Raw genomic sequence first — 20,973 nt, 5'->3', positions numbered from 1 at the left:
CCGAGTGGCAAGAAATGTTTTTCTTTGCGGCTCCCCTCCCCCTTGACAAAACCAGCCGTATTTTGCCTCAAATGCTATATTTCTAGCCGGACTCACAGAGTATTTGGAAAATTGAGCCAAGCTACGGGCATGCCCAGACAGGCAAATGACACCCATCTCACTCATTTAGTGATAAGCAAATTGTCACTCTTCCTGAAGAGTCAACAACATTACATTGCTGACTAGAACTGAGCAATCATTTAAATAAGTGAAACAGGTGGTGAGAAATGGATTCGGGAGTTTTCTTTTCGCTTTCTGTTTTTTTGTTGCTGGTAGTTATTGCTCCTTTTTCAATTTACCTGGTCACCTGTTTGTTGCCGAGGTCCAAAATCAATATAAAAGGAAAATATGTTCTGATTACGGGCTGCGACACCGGCTTCGGTCGAGCGACAGCGATTAAGTTGGATAAAATGGGAGCTTGTGTGCTGGCGACTTGTCTGACGAAAGAAGGAGAACAGAGTTTGAAATCAGAGGCGAGCGACAAGCTGAAAACATTCCAGTTGGATGTGACAAATTCCAAGCAGATTAAAGATGTCTACGAAGAAATCAAGAAAGAAATTTATCCTGGTGAGAACGGAATTCACAGCCACTATTGTCTTCTTCTGGCGGCATTCTCTTAAGAATGAAGGTTATAAACATAACAATGACAGCTAGTCTCTGGCAATTTATGTAAGTTTGTGACAGTAAATCTTTCTTCTGAAGATCTTGCGGCAGAAATTTCCAGAAAAGGTGAAGTATTTTTGGGATTTTACGAAATAATTTTGAAACAGTTCGCGGCTCTACAGTGGAATGGTAACCGGGCAAATACGAGTAGGAGGTTAGATTGACAGGAAAAGCGTCTGCTTTCGTTTGATAATCGAGAATTCTAGCAACCACGTGCCTTTCCCTCCTACCCTAGGAACAAAGCTACCTTGCACTTTGTAGCATAGGCTCGATTTCTGGCCTTTTTGTGATGAAAAACTGACTCACAAAATGGTTGGAAATTTGATCCTGGCTGCCACATGTCTAGACAAGCAAATGACACTTGTTTCGTGAAATGCAAATTATCACTCCACCTGAAGACAGGCTTTTATAGATTGTGCTAGTAAAAGTAAGATATGATGCTACTAGCACTGCCCATTTTAGCCCAAATTATGCTCGCTTTTCCAAACAATTCCAGTTTTTCTTAAAATTATTCCTTTTGCAAAATGAGCGAAACAAGTCCCAAAATTGTATCACGATCGTGCAGCGAAACGTTTTATAGTGTCATAAGCTCCTCTTCTATGGTATTCTGCATTTTTGTCTTAAGACCACGGTCTCTAGCTATGTTCACTGGTTCTGGTATGGTCTCCAGAGAACTGCAAGTTATCAGGCTGTGTGGCTGTCGCCATTTTGTACTGGGACCAATGGCATTCAGCAACTTCCGGTTCTCGTCATCTCGTACCAGCCTGCCAGCCTCCTAGGGAGGCCCTCCCTCCGTCACTAAACTGTGAATGCCGCTAAAACATTGAACAAAAATGGTCTCAGGCTTAACACTGTGTACCAATTATGCTAGCAGCGCTACTTGTTAAAAATTAGTAAAAATTATGCTAGTTTCCTCAATTATGCCAAAACTTATGCTAGCACAATCTGTAAAAGCCTACCTGAAGAGTAAAAAAAACTCTATGGATGACTAGTGCAGTGGAATTAAAATACGTGTAGCACGGGTGATGAGAATTGCTTCCGGAATTTTCCCTTTCTCTTAAAATTTTTCTTGTTGTTATTGCTCTTTTTGCAACCCATCTGGTTACTTGTTTGTTGCCTTGACGAAAAATCAATATAAAAGGAAAGTATTTTATGATCACAGCCTGCGAATCAGGCTTCGGTCGAGCCCGGCACAGCAATTAAGTTGGACTAAGATGAGAGCTTGCAAAAATGGCATGAGTGGAAAAAAAACGTTTCTTATCATGAGGAAACGTTAGCACAAGTCAAGTTTAGAATGAAAAGGTGGTCTTGTGTTTCAAATTTTGTGGCATTAATCAGCAGTTAAATTTACGTTTAAATTTGGCTTTGAATCAAAACTTCATATATTTCAACCTTTACAAGCAAAAGAACAAAGGGGAAAGTCAGGAGAAAAGCCTTACCAGAACGGAAACTGGGAAAAATTGTGAAATTGTTCAACCATTATTAAATATTAGTACTTAATTTTGGTTTTAGATGGATTATGGGGTCTAGTAAATAATGCTGGCATTATATGTTTATCACCAATTGAGTGGACTTCACTGGAAGACTTTAAGCGATCAGCAAATGTGAATATATGGGGAATGATTGATGTCACTAAGACCTTTCTCCCACTGATTAAGATGTCCAAGGGACGAGTGGTGAATATATCAAGTGCAGCAGGTTAGAAGTAGTCGTTAACTTGGTTCAAATTCAGACAAAAATTGATGTTACTTTGGTTTGGAGAATTATGGATGTAGCTTGAAAAATTACAATTCAGGGAACCTACAACCGGATTGCAGTGTGAAACTTAACTTACATTATTAAGCTTCATTTAGTGTGGTGGACCCATTGTAGTTGTGCATTAAAGCCTTGTTTTGTTTGACATTTTCCTCTATCAACAGTGAAACCACAACCATTCCATGTCATTTCATTTCTTGGGGCAGTGTCACACTACTATGATTTCAGTCAAAAATATATTTGACTTGATTTGCGTTAATTGTCGATTTCAGTTTACAGTGTCCCCAATTAGTGCTCCAGCGCTGGAGCGACTAGACACTAAAAAATAAAGATAAAGTACGTACCTTTCCTTTCTTTTACCTGTTTGGATGGAGAGGATGGAAATTGATTGAAACTTGCCCATCCCTTTTTGTCGTGTTTATTTGTCCCATTTGATAAGTTGGGGCCTTTCTGTCCAGAGAAAGGAAACAAGTCATTTATGATGGTTAGATGTAGACAATCAACAACAACAACAACAAGAATACTTTATTTACCCACGCTACATCTAGGAGTGATAAAAACTCGTTAAAACATGTGCGTGAAACGGAAAGCATTGAAAATAAAAGAAATAGTTTAAAATTACCATTCTAAAAACTATCTAAAAACCTGCTTCTTTAAAAGACGTTTAAAAGTAGAAATATCTTTGGCGTTTCTAACATACGTTGGCAACGAATTCCAAAGTTTTGCTGCCAAAAATGAGAATGACTTATGGCGCCATTCTAGATTAAAACTGGGTAGCATTAAGTGTCCCTGACCCTCTTAAATTATAATTACAGATTTTGATCTTAAAAAAATCCTCTATGTACCTTGGGGCTTCTTTATGAATACATTTATATACCAAAACTAGGGCCTGGAATTTTCTTCTTTCTTCTAGCGTTCCTATACCAGCTATATAAAGACGTTAACAAAGCTATATATTTGTCTACAAAGTCGATAAAGGGTTTTTTTTTTCTAAGGAATCTGTGACACTGTGTCGGGGGAAAAGTGAAACAAAGAAAAGGGTTTGTCAACCGGCTGGGTTGATATGGTAAATTGACCACCGTAAAGAAATTTGAAAGTTGACGTTTGGAGCATTAACCCTTCGTCAGAGCGAATTAGGGAAGTAGGGCGGGTTATTAAAGAATTCCGTTATTCCTCGAAATGTCAGCTTTTAAATTTCTGTGCGGTGGTTAATTTATCGTATCAGCGCAGTTGATAAACCTATTTCTGTATTCGTCCAGTGACTATATTGTGACTATGTTTCAGGAGTCCCATTACTTTTTATCTACACACTTCTATGATTGTTTTTACTGTTATACTTGTTCAATAACAGGGAGGATTACAGTTCCACTTACAGCTTCTTATTCTGTGACCAAATATGGTGTGGAAGCATTCTCTGATGCTCTACGACGGGAGATGCAACCGTGGCAGATTAAAGTCACTATACTGGAGCCGGGACGGTTTGCCACCACCATCTGTAGTCCAGACTTTTCGGAGAAAGAGCTGAGGAAGGGATGGAACCAACTTAGCGAAGAGCTAAAAAATGACTATGGGGAGGAGTTCTTAGAGAAAGGTACCAGAGTGCTTTGTCAGTTTCATAACGGATTCCTACCTCCAACATGAGCCTTTGTCTTGTGGCTCTCTTGTCCTGTTGTTGGTCGGTTTTAGGCATTTCACAATTTAGGGCTGTACTTTTTTCTTTGCTTTGTAACAAATTTAATGGTCGAATTTCCTGAAATAAGCTACACCTAACATCCTCAAGGTGCCAGGGAATATAGTTAAGGATGAAGGGGTAGTTTCTAAAGAAACTGTGGTGCTGCGTCAGCTTTTAGAATCTCTGTACGGTGGTCACTTTACATTATCAACTCCGTTGATAAACCAAATTTTAGGGAATATAGTTAGTCTGTTAACTGCTCTGTAATGCCTTGTATATGCCCCTGCTGCAGCATCTCGTTGGGTTCTCCTTGGACATGGATCCACTGGGCAGTCTTCCCTGGAAACTGCTGGGGCATGATCCTCTTAAGGCTGAGATGTTACTTCCAAAGGACTGAGCTTGACAATTGCGCAGTGGGTCATGCCTCCTTGGGTAAGGATGTTTGCTGCTTGTACATGAGCATCTGTTCGCTGTAGTAGTCCCTGTACCACTGCGAGTTTCCAGTTTACCCTCATCATGTACCAATACAACGTCACCGACCTACCTCGAATATGGGTTCGCTGTTGCGTTTTGCTTTGGGATATTATCGTAACGATGTGAGCTACTTTGTCTCCAAAGGACACTGGGAAAGGAGGTGTCTGGTTTCTCATAATTCCTTCATCTCCAATCTGGGTATAGCTCCTCTCTGAAATGGGGAAAAACTGTTACCCTCCTTACACATATAAGACGGGCCGGTGTGAGTCGTGTGTCACCAATTCAAAATGGCTTCAATCTCCAGTTAGCTATGGGTCAAATTAACAGATGCTCGTCCAACCTCCTTTTTCAGCGTAGTCATAGAAAGGCCAATCTTTTTTTCCAAAACCCGCTGTGCCAGGCTGTTGTTATGGGTATGAGGTACCAATCATTTGCTGAGGGCCGTTTTTACCACGAAAGATTGAAACAACGCTTTCGTTGGCTACAGAAAGGTACATGGATGCGAAATCATTCACTGAAGAACAGAGTTCCGAGCAGTAAATCTGCGACAGACAAAGAGAGGAGTCTATCCTGACAGATTTTTGGCGATATTAAGCGGACTGCTCTTGTTGTAGCACATGTAAAAAGGCAAATTTAAACCTTCTTCTCTTCTCCAGCTTTGCGGATGTATAGGGCTCCTGTGAAATCGAAGTCTGTGCCTGTGAATGGTTATGCTCGTTGGAGCATTGATTTTAGGAGCGGGGATGGATCAGTCCTGTTATATGGAAATCCTGTCTTGCGCGGCAAGACAGCCAAAGACCTTCCATCAGTAGCTGCTCAGGCAAAGTCGCTGACTGTGCCCCACGAGGCCCTCATTCACATGAACGAGAGCTTTTTATAACAACTTACAGGGGCGACTTTTCGGGAAAGTAAGGGAATTTGAGAAAACCAAGTCATAGAAACACGTGTGGACTCAAAATGGACGAATTATGCTGAAATAGACTGATAACTCATCAGTTCAATCGTTTACCACATTTGAACAGTTTGAAGAATTTAAAGAAATGCTAGCCCAACGCTAATCGTCTTCAAAGTTATAAGCGGTGAAAAAAATATGATTAGGAAAAAAAATGGCAATTGATTCGAATGATAAGGTAAGTATATGCATTTTTCCTTTAACTCTTTAGACGATAGAGAATTCCATGCTTTGACTGGGAGCTGGCCTCGTAAACGACTTGACTTCTATAAACATCCTGATAAAAGTGATGAAAGCGATACAGATCAAATGCTTGGGGTTCCTTGTTCACCGTATCACACTATAGCAGATATAAACAAGCTAACTAAAGACATTACGCCTATAATAAGTCCTTCTTTATTTTTCATTGTAACAGTAGGAGTTTAGAAAAAAATCTTAATCTGATTGAGGATGTCCTCTGCTTCCTTAACCTTAAACCAGATATAATAGGTATAACAGAAACTAAATTAAATGAAAAATCAAGCTCCATGTAGATATCAATGAGTATAATTTTTTCCACACTGACTCTCCTACAAATGCTGGTGGAGCTGCCTTATACATAACTAAACGTATAAAATGCTATTCATAGGCCAGATATCCAATTTGCTCTGTGTTCAGATGAATCATGCTGGGCTGAAATTGACAATGGTAAAAACAAAAAACAAACCATAGTTGGCTGCATTTACAGGCACCCCAATCGTGATCTAAGGGAATTTAATGCACAAATTGATGATATAATAAGGAAACTAAATACCCATAATAATCAAATTTTTATTTTTGGTGACATTAATATTGATTTTCTTAAGACTTTTATTAACACTCATACTGAGGAATGTCTAGACATGTTGTACTCGAACAATCTACTCCCCATTATAACAAAACCCACAAGAATCACAGACCATACTGCGACTCTAGTGGATCATATCTATACTAATGTCCCATTGTCTCAAATACTCCCCGGAATTGCAACAGTCGATATATCAGATCATCTCCCTGTTTTTTGTGTGTCAAAAATGAAGCTTGAAGTGGAAGTCTTTAGAGGATTTTACAGAGACTATTCCGGTTTCAAAGAAGAAAAATGTCTGGAAGATAGAGCCTCTATAAACTGGGACCAATTCCTGCTTCCACCCAAATCTCTAGATGAAAAAACTAATGATGTAATCCAAACTCTTAAAAACGTTGTAGATAAGCATATTCCCGGCAAGCAAGCATCATATTCCAAGCCGAACGAACAGCGCAAACCATGGATTACAACTGTCAAATCTATAAAAAGGAAACAAAAAATGTACCGCACGCACTTCCTTAGCAAAAACCCTGAAAAATGGAGGCAATACAAAAAATATGCAAATAATTTAACATCCTTAAAAAATAAAAGCAAGACGAATTATTATGCACTCCAATTTTCATGTTCTTGCAGCAACCTCAAATTAACTTGGAAACTTACTGGGACATTGATCAGCAGGAAAATAAAAAACCAATCCTCCCCAAAAAGGATAATTGTAGGGAATAGATCTTATACCCAAGAAGGCGATATAGCTGAGCAGCTTAATAATTATTTTGTAAATGTGGGGCGAACACTAGCCAGTAGACTCCCATCAATTACTAATGGCAGTCCAACATAATACATTCCCCCTCTTCAAGTTTTGTCATGTCCCCTGTCACTCACTGAAAGCCAAGTGCAATCTAAGTTGGCTGCCCTTGGTGCAACAAAAGCATATATCCACATTCTAACAAAATCGATTAAACTTGCCAGTGATTTGCTTTTAGTTTATTGAAACTGGTGTTGTCCCAGAAATCTTTAAAATCTCGAGAGTAACACCCATTTATAAAAATGGTGCTGCAACAGATATGGCAAACTATCGATCAATTTCTTATACCACGCTAGAAAGTGTTGAGATTCACGCCATTCAGTACGGTGCTTGAGAGAATAAAGGGGGTATCTTCTAAAGAAACTGTGGTGCTGCATTGGTGGGGAAGTAGTACACAAAATGTGGTAATTATAGCGAAAGACGAAGGGCTCTGACGAAGGGGCTAACGCTCCTCGCCCTAGCTGACGAAGGGCTAACGCTCGAAACGTCAGCTTTTAGAATCCCTGTACGGTGGTCAATTTACATTATCAACTCTGTTGATAAAAGCAAATTTTTGTGTGCTTGAGACAATAGTTTATGACCAGCAAATTTCTTATATTGAGAAGCATAACATTCTTTACAACTTTCAATTTGGATTCAGAAAAGGGTTCTCTACTGAAGATGGTATACTAGAAACTGTTGAAAATTTGAAGACTGCACTAGATAATGGCCAAATAACCTGTGGCTTTTTTTTTTGATTTTTCAAAAGCATTCGACACTGTAAATCACCGAATACGTTTGGATAAACTATTAAGTATGGTATCCGTGGAATTCCAAGGCAATGGTTTACAAACTACTGAGGCAACCGCCAACAATATGCTGAAATTAATGACACTGACTCTAGCTTGATGAATATTACCTGTGGGATTAGGGTTAGGGTCCTCTCAGGGGCTACTCTTGGTCCAATTCTATTTTTGTTGTATATCAATGATCTTCCTAACTGCTCTAAAAAGTTGCAATTTCGAATTTGCGCTGACGATACAAATATATTTTTCTCATCAATAACCTAAAAGAACTGGAAAACATAATTAATGATGAAATGGAAAATGTATTGCAATATTGCATCCTTAATAGACTGTCAATAAACTTCAAAAAAACAAATTACATAATTGTTACCACTCCTCGAAAAAAAAGTGAATATTAATATCACAGTTTGTAACATTCAGCGAAAATCACAAATTAAATATCTTGGGAGTCTTTATTGCTGAGAATCTACAATGGGGTGCCCAAATTTAACATATCAATAATAAGATTGCTAAAAATACGGGGATAATTGCTAAATTAAGACATTATCTCCCATTATCCTTATTAAAACAACTCTATTACAATCTTATCTTTCCCTATTTAAATTATGGACTCATGAGCTGGGGATCTGCAGCTAAAACAAGATTGACAACTTTGAAAACTAAACAAAGTAAATGCATTCGTATCATGATCTTTGCCAGTAGATATGAATCTGCTACCCCATGCTTCAACATTTTACAAATTTTAAAACTGGAGAATCTCTTTAAACTCAAGTTATCAGTTCTTGTTTTTAATTCCTCTGATGAAACGTTGCCACCATCCTTCACTAACCTGATAAAGCATGTCACTGATATCCATCTTTATAATACAAGGTATGCTGCAGCTCAACATTTATTCAGGCCAGTTTCTAGAACTAATTATGGACTATGTCAATTTGAGGCAATATCAGCTCGGTTATGGGAAGCAATACCCATTAACAGTCTGCAACATCTTCACTTCTTTTTAAAACTCAATTTGTCCAGCACTTGCTCTCTACTCAGGGATAGGTCCTTTACAATTATTTATAACTTTGACCACTAATGCTGCCACTTCTTTAAACATATTCTTTTAATATACTTATGTAAGTTACATGTATCCTATGCCTTTTTTATTGTATTTTTTAAATTCGAATAAGTAAAGATTTGGTAAAACATTTGACAATAAAAATCTGTGATAAAATATTATAAAACAACATGGCACGACGTTTCGACGTTTCCAGAACGTCATTATCAAGTAAAAATGAAGTAATGAAATAGAGTATATATATAAAGTGAAGATATGAATAAATTAAAAGGCATTAAAAGTTAATCTGAGAGATGCCCATGGGAACGTTGACTTACTCAATGAGAGCCAGTTCAGAATGCTTAAAAAATGTAGCACGAAATGGGATTGTCTCGTTTATGAAATGTTATACATAAGAACAATAAGACCCAATTTAAATACCCAGAGCGACTCCATTAGGGCCAAACTCTTTGTTTAACTTTTAATGCCTTTTAATTTATTCATATCTTCACTTTATATCTATACTCTATTTCATTACTTCATTTTTACTTGATAATGACGTTCTGGAAACGTCGAAACGTCGTGCCATGTTGTTTTATAATATTTTATCGCAGATTTTTATTGTCAAATATTTTTTAAATCTTTATTTAATTTAATTTGTTGCTCGTTTTTTTTTTTTGTAAATTAGAAGAAAAAAAATTAAGAAAAAAAAAACCAACCAACAAACAAACGTAGACCTTGTAATCATCTCACTGTGCACCCACATTTTAACCAAATCTATTTCTATCCTCAGTTTTCCTAATTTTGTATTATATACCTGTATAATCTCTATAATTAGTTGAAATATCAATGTGTGCAAGAAGAGATTCCTTCCTTCTTACAAGTGATATTCTGGCTCTTAATGACCTCCAGCGGGGATCAATCACCTCAGGCGCAAGAGCGTCAGTGTAGAATTTACATCAGCATTAAATTGACGAACATGTGTATTGTGAATGACAGATTCTGTAAATGGGTACTTTGTAGATTCCACAGCTGGTGCATTTTGGAACCTCTCACCATAATGAATAAAGCCCGCATCACCTTTGAAAAAGGCGGAGTTAACGAACTAATGTCGTTAGGACTGAGGATTTAAAAATCACGCTGTTGATCTCTTAGTGATAGGTCACTTGTTAACGATTCTTGATCAACTCCGGCATTTCTAGCTTAAGGCAATTTTTGGTCTCCCAAGGTTCCTTTTTGATCCTTTGGTCTGCAGTTGTTTTGGTCAGAGGGGCAGAACATAAACTGTCACAGTGAAAAGCCTGGAAAGGGTTTAAAGTTTGATACTTCTATGAACTGGTGAAGACCTGTACCAGTCCTTTTCCATGGGTCACGGTTGCTTTGTAGGTTGCTTCAGTCTTTTCTTCAGTGAAAAGGGTGACAACCTGTTGGGTGAGACGCCCTTCCGTTTCGGACAAGGAAGGCGATTGGAGATCTTCAGGCAGCCAACGAGGTTGTACACTACAAAAATTCTAAGGATACAAGTTGCGGAGAGTCTAGACCTCTAATGAAGAGGTCAGCAGGGCAAGGCAGTACTTTCAATTCGTCATTGATGTCAGTTCCTTGATTTCTTGTACATTGCAATTGGCAATAAATAGTTTTCGTTATTTTGTGTTGCAAAGGCAATGTTGGACTACCTGGCTCACACACCGGAGATAAACCGTTTGTATGTTCAGCGCATCTTGCAGGTAAGAGGCAAGGCTAGCGCGGATCATAGCTGCAGTTTAGTCTGACTGTGGCACGGTCAGTTCTCTTGCTGGTGCAATTGGCGATTTTACCAACACGAGGGAAGAGTGCAGTCCCTGTAACGATTCCAGATAGTCAGTAGTCTTGTAGGCGTTTGTACTCGCGTCGACGAAAAACGTGGCATTCTGTGTCGTGAGGCCAAAATTACTCTGGATGGAGATAGCGCCTGATAATCTCTACGTATCTGATCTCCTCCAATTCCTCGGTTAGTTCTTTATTTTTTTAATTCTGCCATTTAAATGAAAGTGTGTACTCGAGGTAGAGGCTTTTCCCAATCAAATCCCTGTCGCCATAGCTCCTGCATCAGGATCTCTGTTCGGTTCGGACTGTTACTTTGCCAAGAAGGTCATAGATCCGTGATGAGTCTTAAAGTACCTCTCCCTTTGTTGTCAGATTTAGGACAGCCGCAGCCATGTTTGGTTGTGAGTATTTCAACAGCACACTTTGGACTTCAGTTTTTGGCCTTTCATCAAGAATGGAAGGGATGTGTAGGAACGGTTTCCTCAGGTAGTTGCACGGTTTGTACCATCCGAGATCTCATTAGTTGCTGTTTGCCTTACCGCTCAAGAAATATTTTAGCTCGGCAAACTTGTCTTGCAATTAAGGCTTGTTTTTGGTCGGATTCCAGAATTTTCTGCCCAAGATCAATTCCGTTTTGTCAATGGAAGCAACGATTTCAATTTCGAACGCCTCAAGCTTTTAGTGTTCTTGCCCTTATTCTTTCTCCATGAAGGTTAGGGCTTCGATCTTTCCCTCCACCATGATATCTGCGATATTTTGTTGCGTAGTTTAGTGAGATGAGCCCTTTGAGCTCTACTTGAAGCCATCTTACATTGTTTTCTCCAAATCCTTGTTAAGGTGTCAATCAAGGCAGCAATGTCACTTAGAAAGCGACTGACGTTTATTTGCAAGAGGTGGGATGTGTGAGGGGTGGGGGGGGGGGGGGGTAGGCTTTTAACCACTGAAAGTCTTCACTAGCTCCCAATGCGCATGCGCGGCACGACAACCACATATCAAACTTTGGGTTTGACTTCTGGTTAGATAATACCACACCTTAACATTTCTTTTATGCTCTTTTCTTTTGTTTTCACCTTGGAGGCCCGTTCGGATGAAGTTTTCCCCTAACCTAGTATAGTGTTCACAATGTCTCTTAGTCTTTGCATCAAGTATAACGTCCAAATTCGATCAAGATCTGAAAGCAGTAATGCATACTTATGTTCACTTGTAATACTCTCAGTCCCATGTTTTGTTTGACTGATTTCATACTCGAGTTATCGTCAAATTTTCTTTTTTTCTTTACAGCAATATCGATTGTGAAAAATATTCCTTGTGATTCCGATATCAACCAGGTTGTAAATGCAATAATCGATGCCCTGACTTCACGCTTTCCATCTGATCGCTATGTAGTTGGCACGGATGCCCGCTACGGGTTTATACCGTTGAGCTTTTTGCCAGCATTTATTGCTGACTTTATCCTTCGTGTTCTGTTGAACCCACCACACCCACGTACGTGCTACCACTTGAGAGCAAGTACCACAACTCAGTAAACTGTTCCACTTCAAAAGGCAACTTGTAGAAGCAACCGAAGAAAAAGCTGATAAGTAGGAAATAAAAATCCCTGAAAATTAGTAATACCAATATATTCTATTGTTCTTGCATACCATGACGATCTCAAACCAGTTCTAGGGTTTGAACTTGGTCGGAAGAAACGTGCAGCGGACTTCCTCAACTTTTAAAAAGTGCATCTCCTTAAAGTGTAAAGCCACTCGTTTTTCTTGAAATAGACAAGAAATGATAAACATTCGATGAGCCGTTTGTTTCTTCAAATAAATATTTTCACCTTATTGAAGGGTTTCACATATAATTCGTGCGGACATTTGGAGAGTTGTGTAGTATTTTTCTGAGCCCCGAAAAAAATTTCAGCACGTATTATATGTTAAACCTTTCACTAAGGGATTTATTATTCCACTATTGCGTCATTTTCCAGCATTTTGGTTTCTTCCTTCTTTGACTGAGAATCGTATCGATTGCATAATAAAGCGCCTACGAATGACGAAAGAAAAAAACCATTCAAATTTCCTTTATTTGATTGGATAAACGAAATGACGAGTGATAAGCAACGAGATTGTGTTGATTCTTGAAACTCCCGTTCCGTCCGTAAACCGCTAAAAGCGGGACACTACAGTGTATTACCGTCTCATATTTTGCGCGTTCTCTTGACCAAATATAGTAAAATGGCGTCATACTGGGATAATAAATACCCTTATTTACGTTAATAAAGCAATTATTTCTTTTTTAAAACATATCATATAGACATTAGCAGGGCTATCGCCCCAGTCAAACACACAGCTTCTATAAAAGCTTCTCTTTTATCTTTAGTTTGCTTTCCTCATCCAGTTTGATTGTATGAAATACTTCATATGTTATAGACTATGATCTTTAGAGCGGTTTACAATTGAGTGCCGTAAAACAAATACCGAAGTGATTACTTGGACCATTCACAGCAGGTGCAAATAGCGCAATGAACCAATCCAAATTCGTAGCAACTCCGTCCAGGTGATCTGGTGACGTAATTCGGAGGACTGGGCAGAAAAATTTTAACGCCGCATCCCACAACCATGCGCGGCCTTGAATGTTATTTCCGAATTCAACATGGCAGAGGCGAGGTTAGATCTCGGCGGTTTCCACTTGAATGTTCATTCAGTAACAGGAAATGTGGGAGACACGGAATGATCTGTTGAGTTTTGGCGATGGAAATACTGCAGGAAATTTGGAAACAAAACCTAAGGCCGCGCGCGGTTATGGGATACGGCGTTAAAATTTCTCTTCCCAGTCCTCCAAATTACGTCACCAGATCACCTGGGTGTAACCTGCCCAAAGCGCGGGAAAAACCCCGCGTGCAAGTCGAGATTGGTTTTTGTTTTCCTTCTCACTAGAGCGGTTTTCAGTTGAGTGTCGAAAGTAATTAGCGAATTGCTTTGGTTTTGCATTTACTTCACTCGGAGATTGGTTGAAAGTTCTCGCGCCATTTTTTCAACCAATCAGAAGTGAAAGGAAAACCAGTCGTGGCTTGCGCGTGCACATTTTCCCGCGCTTTGTATCGGCTACGTGTAATTACTTCGAGTCTTGATTGGTTTACTGGATTGTCTCCGTCCTTTTTGATTGGCCAAAGTTATTACTTTGGTTTTGGTTTTGGTTTTGGTTTTACGACACTCAATTGAAACTCGCTCTAAATCAGTAAGTCTAGCAATTGCAATCGCATAATTACTTTCGACAGTCATTTGATAACTGCTCTATCTAGTATAGTTTTAATGTATACCGTGACCTTTCTGTATGTGCGAGAATGTGCGAGTTCTTTGAAACAATTAAAGCTTAATTATTTAGGTAAACTTCAACGCAAATTTATATATCTTTTCTCTTATACTATAACTGAGGCGTTTGAACAAGAGTAAAAAGTCGGCCATCATGACTGGGTTGAATGTGGTTTGCCCACAACGGCAATGTTCCACTTGTGCAGATGATCAGAAGCGATTTCCAGAAAACGATAAGAGATCGTTTCCTGGCTAATTGCCCCAAAAAAGAAAAAAATCATCAGGGCCCGGTTGTTCAAAAGCCGATTAGCGCTAATCCCAGATTAAAAATTAACCGAGGAGTTTACTTCTCTACTTTCAAATGCTGTTCAACGCTGATATTCGGCAAAACTTTACATTAGAAGAAGTCGATCTTGAAAAACAAAAATAAGCAAAAGAAACTGTCACCGAATAGTTGAAAACGTGAAACAAACGTGTACGCTAATCCTGGATTAAGTTAATCGGCTTTCGAATAGCCTGCGTAGCCAGCGGTATCATCATCATCATCATCATCATCATCATCATCATTTATTAAATTAATTTTATAAAAACAGAATTTATAATCTTATACAACCCGCAAATAGCAAAGCTAATCGGGGCGGATTGTATAATTTACAATAAAATTACATCAGTGTTTAATAAATAAATAAATAAATAAATAAATAAATAAATAAATAAATAATAATAATAATAATAGAAATAGATATACACATATATTCACAGATAGCTAGAATTTACATAGAAGAGCAAGAACTATAATAATACCGTAATGATATAGCTTGCTCAGAAGAATACGCGCGTGGGCGCACGGAATAAAGTTTTGGCCTCTAAAAGCGCGCGACGAAGCCGCGAGCAGAATGGGGAGGAGGACTTTGAAATACCTCCTGCACGAAAACCATGCGTTTTTGAATAGTCCGCATAACAGTGTGCGGGAAAAATGGATTGGTCGAGAGAAGTACACACGCCAATCAAATGTTAGGTGACCCCTCATATATTTTCCAAGGGACACTTTCGCAAAGATTCTACAAGTTCTTGGCGCACGTGAGAAGGGTGACACTATTCCATGGAACGGAAGAATGATAGAACGGAATGGCGGAATTGCGGAATACACGGAATATTCTGAAATACGGAAGATATGGAATATTCTAAAAACGGAAAAAATGGAGTATTTTGAAACACGGAATATACGGAACATTCTAAAACACGGAATATATGGAATATTCTAAAATGCGGGATGGGAGGAAAGTCTGTTAAGAAAGGATATAATTATTACATTTTTTGCTTGTGAGTAGTCTGGGTAGCATAACATAACTTCAGATGATAATTTTACATTTCCTTGCGACAAAAGATGTAAAAATGTGTTACAGAGAAGAGTTCAACCCTGGGTGATATGTTTTTCCGCTTTCGCTTTTGTGCCTCTCGGACTGTGACGAAAATTCGCAGTCCACTTTCCCGCATTCAGGGAAGGGAAAATGGAGAAAGACGATGGTAAGTGTCTCATTTGTCTTAAAAACATAATGTACGACATGTTATCGTTTCTTTTGCAGGCTGATTTGCTAAGTCAGTGCCTTTTTGAAAGTTTTTGTTACAAAACCTAATTCGTTCATACACGATTTCCCTAGCAGATGTTGTTACGATCGGTCACATGCGGACCACTCTCTGTCGGTGTTGTTGTTATCGATCTGTAGAAGGATAAATACATTACGGCGGCGAGATTTGGTCGCTCGGCAATAAATGTAGATTCTCCTTTGTTACAACAACGAAGTGTAAGACGATCGCCTTCACGCCTATATTACGCGTGAAAATGGTCGTTTCTAATTGGTTGGTTTACTTGGGATCAGTTGAGGTCAATAAGGTGATAAAAGTGGGCGGCATTAAAAAAAACCCAAGTTCACTGGCAGGCGGTATTTTTCGCGGCTTCGCCGCTCGCGATTAGTGGCCTTACCGCCAAAACTTTATTCCGCGCGCCTACAATACCGCCAGCTACCGCGGCTAGCTTTCGAACAACCGGGCTCAGGATTGAAGTCATTGAACAACATTGAGACTCCATAAATTTCTTTTATGTAATTTACTTTCGGCAAATACTCTTCGCATTTCGTGGTATGATTCCGTGTCTTAGTGATACCAAAAGCTATACCTACCCCTGGTAGGCTTTTTGGGGTGCAAGGATGGCGCAGTGGTGAGAACACTCGCCTTCCATCGATGTGGCTCGGGTTCGATTCCCAGATTCGGCGTCATAAGTGGGTTGAGATTGTTGGTTCTCTACTCTTCATTGCAAACAATAACTAGCAATTTTAATAATATACATGAAAAAAGTTCTCGATTCTGATTGGTTGAGAGCAGTGCAGTTGCACGATTGGCTAATAAACAATAGGGTTATGTTTGGTGCGAACCAATCAAATCTTTTATTTTCAAATCAAGCGCGCGCCCTGGATAGCGCAATTTTCCCTGATTGCGTGATACGCGTGCGTTTCTTCTGCTTCGCCATCGATCTCGAATTTTTTCATGTATGTTATAAGTAATCACATGATTTTTCTCGTGCAATTTGGAATAAATAAGCACTTGTAAATTTGGTCGTCTTTGAAAAAATTTACTCGTGCTTATTTATCCCAAATTGCACTCGAAATCATGTGATTACCTATACTAACTAGTTTTACAAAATATGTGAGGCAACGAGAAGAAGGAAAACATTAAGTTTACCTGAAAGCTAACCGTTGTAAATAAGTGTTTTGTCTCTCTCTCTATTTCTCTCAGCCCTACGTTGATTTTCCTTGAAATTTTCTCTTCTTCTCCTTCCTTGGCTTCTCTCAAGATTTTCTTCGCTGAAATCATTTACCGTCAGAAAAACGCAGGTTGCCAAATGCACGCAACACTGCCACGCGATTTCCGCCTAAGAAAATTGCCTGAACACTCCCGTCCCAAAGGCTGTCCTACCTCCCCACCTTCACCCCGACAGTCTGTACGGGCGGACGGACGGACGGTCGTGAAGTCATAACTAAAATTTAATCGCATGAGGCTTCGCATGGGTAGATTTCCTAAAACATTCTTACCCATGGTGCTTCGCTGGCGCATTTCGTGCGCCTGAGCTCCGCTAAAAGATAAAAATCCTTATCCTTATCCTTATCCTTTTACGAGGGTAACACGTGCCAGTGAACCTGAGTTACTGATAAATTTGTGGCCCGCGGTACGCAGCTTTTACCCCTCTTCGTCCGTCAAGGACTCTAATTCCCAGTAACAAAATCCCAGTTCCCAGTTCCCAGTTGACCCTTTCCAGTGACTGCCTTCCCCACCGAAAAATCAGGTCAATTCCAGCTCCATTTTATCCCTTCATGACCCTCTTTCAGGCATGCCGTAATAGTTTTGACTGAACAGGCGAACGGAAGTTAAAGTCAGAATTTTCTCTACCGGGAATACTCACAGTTTAGTGATAAGAGTGTGGAGGTAGCACACATTACGGGAAAACACTTATCACTACTGTGACACCAGATACGGTTGGAAATAACTTCCTGGAGAGAAGATAGGATTCGATTGCTGGATCCAATTGGATAAGTTAAATGGATTCCAAAGATTTGTTTTCTCCTTTTTTGTTGCTGCTGATAATTATTGCTCTTTTTTCAATTTATCTGGTTACCTGTATGTTCCCAAGAACGAAAATCGATATAAAAGGAAAGTATGTTCTGATTACGGGCTGCGACACCGGCTTCGGTCGCGCGACAGCGATTAAGTTGGATAAAATGGGAGCTTGTGTGTTGGCGACTTGTCTGACAAAAGAAGGAGAATTTCGTTTGAAATCGGAGACGAGCGGCAAGCTGAAAACATTCCAGATGGATGTGACAAATTCCAAGCAGATTAAAGATGTGTACGAATAAATCAAGAAAGAAATATCAGCCGGTAAGATCATAAATAAAGTAAGGAGGGACCAAACAATACCCAGCCACAGTGGCCGGGTTTACTGTAGTTTAGTTGAGGTAAAGTCTTTCTTAATACGCAGATATTGCTGAGTATCGGGAAAGTGGTGCAAGGCGAAAAATCTGGAATCCGGAACCGGAATTTTAATTATTTTATTGACTATTCTTCATTCTACCTTGAAATCACTGCAATTCAAATGTTTATTGGGTAGAAAAAGTTTACAAATGCGACTTGTGTCACGCAATGACATTACAGACTCCACCAGAAAAGTATGAATTTCGTACATTTTCATTTTGTTGGACATACTTATAATAAAAATAGAAGGTTTTCACGTGAGGTTGTCGCTGCCATGCTGGTGGATGAAAGCAAAAAATCTCTCATTAGCTTCTTTTGTTTGTCCACCAAAAGCGTTACATCTCTCTATTGTTATTGGTGTCCCTAGTAGCTGTAGCCATTATCTTTGCATAAATTTGAGCAGCACACGGCTGCATATGGCTGGCTCCACCTTGTTCTTTAAGCCATGAAAATAACATGCACGTTTCATATGTGATATACAGTACCTCACTTTTTTTTTAGTAAAAACATGCACGATAAAATTAGAGCGAAAGAAAAAGAAGCTGTCCTGTTATTTAAGCTGGTGAATTGACCGAATGCAAAAATGGCCAGCAACAAATTATTCTTTTGTCTTTATGTTAATTAGCCTAACTAGCCTCGTTTTGCAGCCCGAAATTCTTTCAATTTTACACGTGTTAATGAGGGTAGTTAAGCTAATTAACACAAAGACCAAAGAATAATTTTTGCATAATTTTAGTCAATATGAAATACTTTAGTCCAATTTTTTTTTTTCAAACCGATAGCTGAAACAAGAAATCTACACACATGACAATGCGCTCATGGGCTTGTCGCTCGCTTGGGATAATATTCCTCATTCCCAACTTCCTGAGATCACTAGTTTGAATCACACAATCTTAATGAGTGGGAACATGAGATACTCATTGACTTCTTTACAGTTCTGTGCTCAGTTACCAGGCCTTTGAATAAAAGCGAGGCTGGAGTTGACCTTGTTTTGATACAAACAGTTACTTCATTGCTTTTCTTATGTAAATCATTTTGTTGTAATGCTAACGAGTTTCTCTTTACATAAGAAAACCTGTGAGGTTTGTATCAAAGCAAGGTTTAATAACTCCAGCCTTGCTTTTATTTAAAGGCCCGATAACTGAGCACAGAACTGTAAAATGGTCTATTGGAAAGCGGACAAGAATTCTAAAATCGCGCTATTTAATTAAAGACTTCAAGAAGTCACAGTCATCACATTTGTTGAACCTCATTGTGCTTTTTTTCCCCTCCTCCAATGTTGTTTTCCAAACTGAAAGTCTTTTTAAAGATTAACATTCAATTATTGAAATAAATGAGTTTCAATGAATGAGGAAAGACAAGTTGCAATAGGGTTCCATCTAAATTTGTTTGATATCAATGGGCTTTGTGGGGTACAAGTAAGACCACTTTAAGTTATTAATGGGGACATAGTTTTTCAGTGATTGATTAACCCATTGGCTGCCAGGGGTTCCCCATTGACGAGTAAAATTGTCTGGCGTTAGACAGAGTAAAATACTCTGGCGTTAGACAGAGTAAAATACTAAGTCTGGCCAGTTTAGGCCGGTTTGGACGTCAAAGGGTTAATCCACTCTCTTTTGTGTGTGTACATATATGCTGTCTTTATCATTGGACAGATTAGTCAACCTAGTTCCCAGGGCTTTTCTCTGCCGAAGTGGCCGAGAGAAAAACCCTGGGAACGAGGTTGCAGATTAGTCTGTCCAATGATATGGGAAATGGGATCCTTGCTGTATTAACTGCTGATAATTAAGATACAAAGGCCCACAGGGATGAACTGCATTGTACTGTTAGATGTTTTACCCTAGTTATCCCTTCCAAATGGAAAGTCATAGGGTTTTTTCTCATGTTTAATGGAAGCAAGGGGTGGTAGGGGTGCAGTGGGGATTAAGAAAGAAATCTGATGGAGAGCAGTGAAACCTATGTACAACAGTTCTTTACACATTGTTTAGTGCATTCGGACCTCAACAGTCTGATCCTTCTTAATTAATTGGCAATCTCATATGTATGCTTGCTATCAAATAATCAGAGCAATAGATGGCCTTTTTGACACCATGTAATGAATTCTTTGCTGAATAAGCCATTTGGCTGACTATCAAGCTTGACCAGGTTGTGTAGGTGGTGTTGCAGCTCTAGCGTGCTGGTTTGAGTTCACTTTTTTGTTTGGGTGGCAATCCAATCACATTGTACCTTTTGTGGGCCCTTACATGACCTCAATAATCCTTACAAGTTGAGGAAAAAATGGGAAATTTTAAACCATCATTTTGTTCTTCATTTTGGTTCCAGCTGGAATATGGGGCCTTGTAAATAATGCAGGCATTATATGTTTATCCCCAATTGAGTGGACATCACTGGAAGACTTTAAGCGATCAGCAGATGTGAATATATGGGGAATGATTGATGTCACCAAGACCTTTCTACCATTGATTAAGATATCTAAGGGACGAGTGGTGAATATGTCAAGTTCCACAGGTTAGGAGTGATTCAGTGATAAACATGTTGAGGCTCGTTTACTGTGGATCGATCCATACATAGTCAGTTGTGCATCAAAGTTATGACGTTTCTCTCAATCAAAGGATGAAACCACAACCATTCCATTTCTTTTCTGTTTTTGCATGTATGTTATCTATATTAACCCTTCACCCTCTCCACATTTTCCCTATACCTTAAGCTTGACATTGTTGAAGTGCAAAGCATAAGAACGACTTTCTTCAGTAACATTCTTATTTTGGAGTTGTGTGCAAATTAGTTTAGCCAGAAGTAGTGCAAGCTGCATGCCAGTGTTGTCCAATCAAATTTAATACCAAATTT

The 20,973-nt window shown here is 39.1% G+C and overlaps 2 protein-coding genes across 3 annotated transcripts in view; both read left to right on the top strand.

Annotated features, from left to right (window-relative positions):
• Positions 1-58: 58 nt before the first annotated feature.
• Positions 59-14,128, top strand: LOC138006716 (retinol dehydrogenase 7-like). Its single transcript, XM_068853214.1, has 4 exons — positions 59-606; positions 2,215-2,400; positions 3,809-4,048; positions 12,095-14,128. Exons 1-4 carry the CDS (start codon positions 267-269, stop codon positions 12,337-12,339), a joined length of 1,011 nt encoding a protein of 336 aa, XP_068709315.1. The 5' UTR covers positions 59-266; the 3' UTR covers positions 12,340-14,128.
• A 3,310-nt stretch (positions 14,129-17,438) lies between these two features.
• LOC138008702 (short-chain dehydrogenase/reductase family 9C member 7-like) overlaps positions 17,439-20,973 on the top strand; it is a 10,806-nt gene continuing 7,271 nt past the window's right edge. Inside the window, exons 1-2 of one of the 2 annotated variants that reach the window (XM_068856015.1) lie at positions 17,439-18,033; positions 20,505-20,634. In XM_068856015.1, the coding sequence (XP_068712116.1) occupies positions 17,998-18,033; positions 20,505-20,634 (166 nt within the window). In that variant the 5' untranslated portion in view covers positions 17,439-17,997. Of the gene's footprint in view, positions 18,034-20,448; positions 20,635-20,973 lie in introns of both variants that reach the window. The other variant, XM_068856016.1, reaches the window with a different exon arrangement.

The sequence above is a fragment of the Montipora foliosa genome, chromosome 6 (assembly GCF_036669935.1).
Source record: "Montipora foliosa isolate CH-2021 chromosome 6, ASM3666993v2, whole genome shotgun sequence".
Taxonomy (NCBI): Eukaryota; Metazoa; Cnidaria; class Anthozoa; order Scleractinia; family Acroporidae; genus Montipora; species Montipora foliosa.
The sequence above is the reverse complement of the archived record's forward strand: the minus strand, read 5'-3'. Positions and strand labels throughout refer to the sequence as shown.

Excerpts from the sequence above, each read along its gene's own strand:
- LOC138006716 (XM_068853214.1), top strand. The coding sequence starts at position 267 with ATGGATTCGGGAGTTTTCTTTTCGCTTTCTGTTTTTTTGTTGCTGGTA. Across the intron at positions 607-2,214 it reads CAAGAAAGAAATTTATCCTG|ATGGATTATGGGGTCTAGTA; the intron begins GTGAGAACGGAA and ends TTTTGGTTTTAG. Across the intron at positions 2,401-3,808 it reads GAATATATCAAGTGCAGCAG|GGAGGATTACAGTTCCACTT; the intron begins GTTAGAAGTAGT and ends GTTCAATAACAG.